The 8,673-nt window shown below is 36.6% G+C and overlaps 1 protein-coding gene across 1 annotated transcript in view; it reads left to right on the forward strand.

The window, feature by feature from the left end:
• Positions 1 to 1,625, forward strand: part of LOC117976680 (coiled-coil domain-containing protein 144A-like) — a 665,749-nt gene extending 664,124 nt beyond the window's left edge. The window contains exons 14-15 of the mRNA XM_063598722.1: positions 149 to 191; positions 882 to 1,625. Of these exons, the coding sequence (XP_063454792.1) occupies positions 149 to 191; positions 882 to 892 (54 nt within the window). The 3' untranslated portion in view covers positions 893 to 1,625. The remainder of the gene's footprint in view (positions 1 to 148; positions 192 to 881) is intronic.
• Positions 1,626 to 8,673: the final 7,048 nt, after the last annotated feature.

Raw genomic sequence — 8,673 nt, forward strand, 5'->3', positions numbered from 1 at the left:
AATTTATATGATATTTTTAATTTAAGCAATCTTCAAGTTAGGTCTAGTCTGTAAAAGTATTGTTTAAAGGCTGCATTTTGTAATTAATGCTCCTTACCATGATAATGTCTCTTCTTAAACGTTATAAATAGTATTTGACTTATTTCAGATGCAGCAGAAGTTGCAAAATGATCTAACTGCAGAAGTAGCAGGTATGTTACCAAAATTTATGAATTAAATTTAGATTAAGTAATATATATCTGAAATAAACTGCAAACGACATCCCTTTCCGTTCTTGGGCTAGTAGATACTACATCAAATATTCTTTCATATACATCTAATGAAAGATGTGAAAACTTGAACATGTATAATGAAGAGCATACTTATGCCTCATGAATTCATCACGTTCCATAGCTTGAAAAAAATAGCTCAAGAAGTCTGGCTCTACTCTTCACTTCTGCCATCCCTATGGAATTGTCAGCCAGCACACAGAAACGGTTCTCAGAAAACAGAAGCATCATCAACTTCTCAGGGTTATGGTAGTGACTTTTAAGGCCAAAACATCCCAGTCTCATCTAGTAACCTATTCAAGCAGTTACAGTTTATCAGCAGTCGCTTGAGAGGTAACACTTTAAATCTCCAGTCATTTACAGTGTCATTGGTTTACTTTTGCCCTCAGAAAAAGTTCCAAATTCCTTAACATGTAATATAAACACCCACATTCATTTGGTTCTTGTCAAGTTACTCAGGCTTATCTCTCACCACTTACTTTACTCTGCCCCTTTGCTCTAGGATCCAGCCAAACTGGACTGCACAGAATTCCACAGTGCTCGTCCTTCTCCTCTAGCTCTTTGCACTTGCTTCTTTGCTCTATCTGCCAACCTTTTTTTCTCATCCTTCAGGTATCCACTAACCATGCCTCCACCGAAAAGCCTACAATATCGAGACAAAACTGGGATAGGTGTCCCTCTTGCATTCCAATAGTGCCCTGTTTTATACCTGTCAGGGTATCTATGACTTGGTATGGAAATTGCCTATTTGTCTGCTTTTTCAGGTTATAGCATATGATTGCTGAGGGGTGGACTGTATCATCTTCATCTTGTAACTCCAGGGCATAGTCTAGTACCTTAGCATGTGGTTGTTGAATAAATGAATGAAGAATGAGAAAACCAGAAGCTGTGATACACAACCACAATGATCATTAATTTAGTGTGCAACTATGGGCAGATTCTTATCTAATAATAAGTTAGCATTGTAGTCATACATACTTTTCATTCTTGTTAACACTGAAAAAGCTCTCAACTCTTTTTTACTGATTTGCACTTAGTTAACTATGAAATATATAGAATATAATTCTTTTGCCAGGCATGTTGGCTCACGTTTGTAGTCCCAGCACTTTGGGAGCCTGAGGCAGGCAGATCACTGGAGCCCAGGAGTTTGAGAGCAGCCTGTGCCAACATGATGAAACCCTGCCCCTATAAAAAATACAAAAGCTTGCCAGGCACAGTGGCTCATGCCTGCAGTTCCAAGTACTTGGGGCTGAGGCAGGAGAATTGCTTAAGCCTGGGAGGACAAGACTGCAGTGACCTGTGATCACACCACGGCACTCCAGCATAGGTGAAAGAGTGAGCCCCTATCTTAAAATAATAACAATAATAATAATAATAATATAATAATAATAATAATGTAATTCTTGCTTTTTTTTCCAGCTGCTACTAAATATGAACCTGGATCCTATATAGCTTCTCCTCTAGGATTTACACACAAGGAAAATCTGAATCAAGATCCAGTTTTGGAAGTAACAAAAGAACATGCACAGATTTTAAGAAGAAAATACATACTCTGAAAGATAAGGCAATTTTATTTGGGCTATTCACATGATATTTTGTTTCCCATTAAATATATGATGTGAACATTTTTACTAAAGGGAAATATTCTATATTATACATGTCTGATGAAAATTTATATAGTATTTTAAATAATGTTTCTTGGCCTCTTCAGCTAACTTTTAAGTGGATTTTGCAAATGAAAACCAGTATTACTGAGTTTTACATACTCGAACTGCCCAAATGTTAGCTATTTAAACAGCCAAATAATCAAGTTGCCATTAATAATTTAGTGGAGCCAATTGATGGCTTGTTTGTGTTTTATAATTTTATCTTTATACATAGTGATAGATTTAAGTTTAGATAGACATCATTTTGGTATACTGGTACTGTGGTCATTGTCAATGTTTGGATGTATTACGATTGTTATAGTGCAATCAAACTTAGATAATTTTAATTTTAAGCACTGATTTATTTAGATCTTTCCTTGTGGAAAAATAAGGTTTGCCTAAGGCTTTTTGCTTTTTTATTTATTGTTTCATTTCTTTATTAGATTAACTTTTGGGAAACAGTCTTAAAATTGGAGAAAATTTCCACATTTTAGGAAAAACAGCTTTCCCCCTGTGGGCCATTTGAGAGTAAATTGCTGACATTATGCCATCACATCTGGTATGTGGGTATTCCCACAAGTCAGGACATTTTATATAACTACTTCATAATCAGAAAGTTAACATCAATACACTTGATCATTTCATTCTCAGTTTCTTTTCAAGTTTTCTTAATTGTCTATAATGTTCTTTGTAGCAGAAGGATCCCATTCAGGTCCATGAATTTCATTTAGTTGTCATGACTCTTTCAGTCTGGAACAGTTCCTCAGTTTTTCTTTGACCTTTATGACCTTAAATCTTTTGAAGAGTAAAGTCCAATAATACAGAATGTCCCTCCATTGGATTTCTCTGAATTTTTTTTATGATAAGATTTAGATGATAATTTTTTTTTTGGCAAGAGTATCACAGAAGTTATCCCATGATCTTCTCACTGCATTCTATCAGGTGACCTGCAATTATTATTATTTTTTATTTTCATCTTTTAAGTTCAGGGGTACATGTGCAGGATGTGCAGGATGTCCAGGTTTGTTACATAGGTAAATATGTGCCATGGTGGTTTGCTGCACAGATCATCCCATCACATAGGTATTAATAATAGCCCAGCATCCATTAGCTGTTCTTCACGATGCTCTCCCTTCTCTCACCCCCCACCATCCCACATGCCCCTGTGTGTGTTGTTCCCCGCCATGTGTCCATGTGTTCTCATTATTCAGCTCCCACTTGTAAGTGAGAGCATGCAGTATTTCATTTTCTATTTCTGCGTTGGTTTGCTGAGGATAATGTTCTGCAGCTCCACCCATGTCCCTGCAAAGGACATGTCTCATTCCTTTTCATGGCTGCATAGTATTCCATGGTGTATATATACCACATTTTCTTTATCCAGTTTATCATTGATGGGCTTTTAGGTTGATTCTTTGTCTTTGCTATTGTGAATAGTGCCGCAATGAACATACGTGTGCGTGTATCTTTATACTAGAATTAGTTATATTCCTTTGGGTATATACCAAGTAATGGGATTGCTGGGTTAAATGGTATTTCAGGTTCTAGATCTTTGAGGAATCACCACACTGTCTTCCACACTGGTTGAACTAATTTACACTCCTATCAACAGTGTAAAAGCATTCCTGTTTCTCCATAATCTTGCCAGCATCTTTTCATTTTTTTGAATTATAGCCATTCTGACTGTTGTGAGATGGTGTCTCATTGTGGTTTTGATTTGCATTTCTCAGATGATCAGTGATGTTGAGGTTTTTTTGTTTGTTGGCTGCATGTATGCCTTCTTTTGAAAAGTGTCTGTTTGTGTCCTTTGACCACTTTCTGATGGGGTTGAGTTTTTTTTTTCTTGTAAATTTGTTTAAGTTCCTTGTAGATGCTGGATATTAGACCTTTGTCAGATGGATAGAGTGCAAAAATTTTCTCCCATTCTGTAGGTTGTCGGTTTACTCTGTTGGTAGGTTCTTAATGCTGTGCAGAAGCTCTTTAGTTTAATTAGATCCCATTTGTCAATTTTGGCTTTTGTTGCAATTGCTTTTGGCATCTTCGTCATGAAATCTTTGCCCTTGCCTGTGTCCTGAATGGCATTGCCTAGGTTTTCTTCCAGGATTTTTATAGTTTTGGGTTGTAGATTTAAGTCTTTAATCCATCTGGAGTTAACTTTTGTATATGGGTTAAGGAAGGGGTCCAGTTTCAATTTGCTGCATATGGCTAGCCAGTTCTCCCAGCACCATTTATTAAATAGGGAATCTTTTCCCCATTGCTTCCTTTTGTCAGGTTTGTCAAAGATCACATGGTTGTAGGTGTGTGGTCTTATTTCTGGGTTCTCTATTCTGTTCCACTGGTCTATGTGTCGGTTCTTGTACCAGCACCATGCTGTTTTGGTTACTGTAGTCTTGTAGTATATTTGAAGCTGGGTAGCATGATGCCTCTAGCTTTGCTCTTCTTGCTTAGGATTGTCTTGGCTATTTGGGCTCTTTTTTGGTTCCATATGAATTTTAAAATAGCTTCTTCTAGGTCTGTAAAGAATGTCAATAGTAGTTTAATGGGCCTAGCATTTAATTTACAGATTGCCTTGGGCAGTGTGGTCATTTTCACGATATTGATCCTTCCCGTCTGTGAGCATATGTTTTTCCATTTGTTTGTGTCATCTCTGATTTCTTTGAATAATGGTTTATAGTTATCCTTGAAAAGGTCCTTCACTTTTCTTGTTAGCTGTATTCCTAGGTATTATACTCTTCTTGTGGCAATTGTGAATGGGAGTTAATTCATGATTTTTCTCTCGGCTTGCCTGTTGTTGGTGTATAGGAATGCTAGTGACTTTTGCACATTGATTTTGTATCCTGAGACTTTGTTGAAGTTGCTTATCAGCTAAGAAGTTTTTGAGCTGAGATGATGGAGTTTTCTAGATATAGGATCATATCATCTGCAAACAAAGATAGTTTGACTTCCTGTCTTCCTATTTGAATAGCTTTTCTTTCTTTCTCTTGCCTGATTGCCTTGGTGAGAATTTCTAATACTGTGTTGAATAGGAGTTGGTGAGAGAGGGCATCTTTGTCTTGTGTCAGTTTTCAAGGGAACGCTTCCAGGTTTTCAGGTACTCAGGCAACAAATAGCGTTACGAATAGAATAGTACCTCACATCTCAATGCTAACGTTGAACGTAAATGGCCTAAATGCTCCACTTAAGAGAGATAGAATGGCAGAATGGGTAAGAATTCACCAACCAAGTTGCTGCTGTCTTCAGGAGACTCACCTAACACATACGGACTCACATAAACTTAAGGCAAAGGGTTGGAAAAAGACACTTTGTCTAAATAGACACGTCAAAAGCGAGCAGGAGTAGCTGTTCTAATATCAGACAAAACGGACTTTAAGACAACAGCAGTTTTAAAAAGACAAAGAGGGACATTATATAATGATAAAAGGACTAGTTCAACAGGAAAATATCACAGTCCTAAATATATATGCACCTAATACTGGAGATCCCAAATTTATAAAACAATTACTACTAGACATAAGAAATGAGGTAGTTGGCAACACAATAATAGTGGGGGATGTTAATACTCCGCTGGCAGCACTAGGCAGATCACCAAGACAGAAAGTCAACAAAGAAACAATGGACTTAAACTATACCCTAGAACATATGGACTTAACAGATGCTTACAGAACATTCTACCCAACAAGCATAGAATATACATTGTATACATCAGAACACGGGACATTCTCCAAAATAGACCATATGATAGGGCACAAAACCAGTCTCAGTAAATTTAAGAAAATCAGAATTATATCAAGTACTCTCTCAGACCACAGTGGAATAAAATTGGAAATTAATTCCAAAAGGAACACTCAAAAGCATGCAAATACATGGTAATTAAATAACCTACTCCTGAATGATTGTTGGGTCAACAATGATATCAAGAGGGAAATTTAAAAATTCTTTGAACTGAACGATAATAGTGACACAACCTATCAAAAACTCTGGGATACAGCAAAAGTGGAGCTAAGAAGAAAATTCATAGCATTAAATGCCTATATCAAAAAGTCTGAAAGAGCACAAATAAACAATCTAAGGTCACACCTCACAGAATTGGAGAAACTAGAACAGTCCAAATCCAAACCCAGCAGAAGAAAAGAAATAACAAAATCAGAACAAAACTAAATGAAATTGAAACAAAAAAATACAACAGATAAATGAAACAAAAAGCTGGTTCTTTGAAAGGATAAATAAAATTGATAAGCATTAGCAAGATTAATCAAGAAAAGAAGAGAGAAGATCCAAATAAGCTCTATTAGAAATGAAATGGGAGATATTACTACTGATACCACAGAAATACAAAAGATTACTCAAGACTACTATGAACATCTTCACATCCATAAACTAGAAAACCTACAGGAGATCGATAAATTCCTGGAAATATACAACCCTCCTGGATTAAATTAGGAAGATATAGAGACTCTGAACAGACCAATGAGAAGCAGCAAGATTGAAAATGGTAATTTAAAAATTGCCAACAACAAAAAAGTCCAGGACCAGATGGATTCACACCTGAATTCTATCAGACATTCAAAGAATTGGTACCCATCCTATTAACACTATTTCACAGGATAGAGAAAGAGAAATCTTCCCTAAATCATTTGATGAAACCAAAATCACCATGATATGGTTTGGCTCTGTGTCCCCACCCAAATCTCATCTTTTAGCTCCCATAATTCCCACATGTTGTGAGAAGGACCCAGTAGGAGATGATTGAATCATGAGGGCGGGTCTTTTCCATGCTGTTCTCATGACAGCGAGTGAGTGTCACAAGATCTGATGGTTTTAAAAACAGGACTTTCTCTACACAAGCTCTTTCTTTTTGCCTGCTGCCATCCACGTAGGATGTGACTTGCTCTTCCTTGACTCCACCATGACTTTGAGGCCTCCCCAAATATGTGGAACTGTAAGTCAAATAAACCTCTTTCTTTTGTAAATTGCCCAGTCTCAGGTATGTCTTTATCAGCAGTGTGAAAATGGACTAATACACACCCTAATACTGAAACAGACTAATAGACACCCTAATACCAAAAACAAGGAAGGACATAATGAGAAAAGAAAGCTACAGACCAACATCCCTGATGAACAGAGATGCAGTAATCCTCAAAAAAAATACTAGCTAGCTGAATCTAACAACATATCAAAAAGATAATCCATCATGATCAAGTGGGTTTCATACCAGGGATGCAGGGATGGTTTAACATCTACAAGTCAATAAATGCGATACACTACATAAACAGAATTAAAAAACAAAAGTCACATGATCATCTCAATAGATGCAGAAAAACCACTTGAGAAAATCCAGCATCCTCATTTTATTAAGACCCTCAGCAAAATCAGCATAGAAGGGACATACATTAAGATAATAAAAGCCATCTATGACAAACCCACAGCCAGCATTATACTGAACAGGGAAAAGTTGAAAGCATTCCTCCTGAAAACTGGAAGAAGACAAGATTGCCCACTTTCTCCACTTCTATTCAACATGGTACTGGAAGTTCTAGCCAGAGCAATCAGACAAGAGAAAGAAATCAAGGGCATCCAAAGTGGTAAAGAAGAAGTCTGCCTATTGCTGTTTCCCAATGATATGATTGTATACCTAGAAAACCCTAAAGACTCATCCAAAAAGCTTCTAGAACTGGTACATGCATTCAGCAAAGTTTCAGGATACAGAGTTACACAAAAGTGTGCACAAATCTGTAGCTGTGCTATACACCTTCAGCGACCAAGCCAAGAATCAAATCAATAACTCAACCCTTTTTACAATAGCTACAAATAATAATAATAATAATAATAATAAAATACTTAGGAATGTTCCTAACCAAGGAGGTGAAAGATCTCTGCGTGGAAAACTACAAAACACTACTGAAAGAAATCACAGATGACACAAACAAATGGCAGCACATCCCATGCTCATGGATGGGTAGAATCAATATTGTGAAAATGACCATACTGCCAAAAGCAATCTACACATTTAATCCAATTCCCATCAAAATACCACCATCATTCTTTAGAAAATGATGAAAAATAATCCCAAAATTCATATGGAACCAAAAAAGAGCCTACATAGCCAAAGGAAGACTAACCAAAAAGAATAAATCTGGTGACATCACATTACCTAACTCCAAACTATTCTGTAACACCATAGTCACTAAAACAGCATGATACTGGTATAAAAATAGGCACATAGACCAATGGAACAGAATAGAGAACCCAGAATTAAAGCCAAATACTTACAGCCAGCTGATCTTCAACAAAGTGAGGAAAGGACACCCTATTCAACAAATAGTGCTGGGATAATTGGCTAGCCACATTTAGGAGAATGAAACTGGATCCTTATCTCTCACCTTATACAAAAATCAACTCAAGATGGATCAAGAACTTAAGACCTGAAGCCTTAAAAATTCTAGAAGATAACACTGGAAAAACCCTTCTAGACATTGGCTTAGGCAAAGACTTCATGACCAAGAAGCTCAAAACAAATGCAACAAAAACAAAAGATAAATAGATGGGACTTAACTAAACTAAAAAGCTTTTGCACAGCAAAAGAAATAATTAGCAGAGTTAACAGACAACACACAGAGTGGGAGAAAATCTTCACAACCTACACATCCAACAAAGGACTAATATTCAGAATCTACAAAGAACTCAAATCAGTAAGAAAGAAACCAATCCCATAAAAAAGTGGGCTAAGGACACGAATAGACAATTCTCAAAAGAAAATATAC

Source organism: Pan paniscus, chromosome 19, assembly GCF_029289425.2.
Source record: "Pan paniscus chromosome 19, NHGRI_mPanPan1-v2.0_pri, whole genome shotgun sequence".
NCBI lineage: Eukaryota > Metazoa > Chordata > Mammalia > Primates > Hominidae > Pan > Pan paniscus.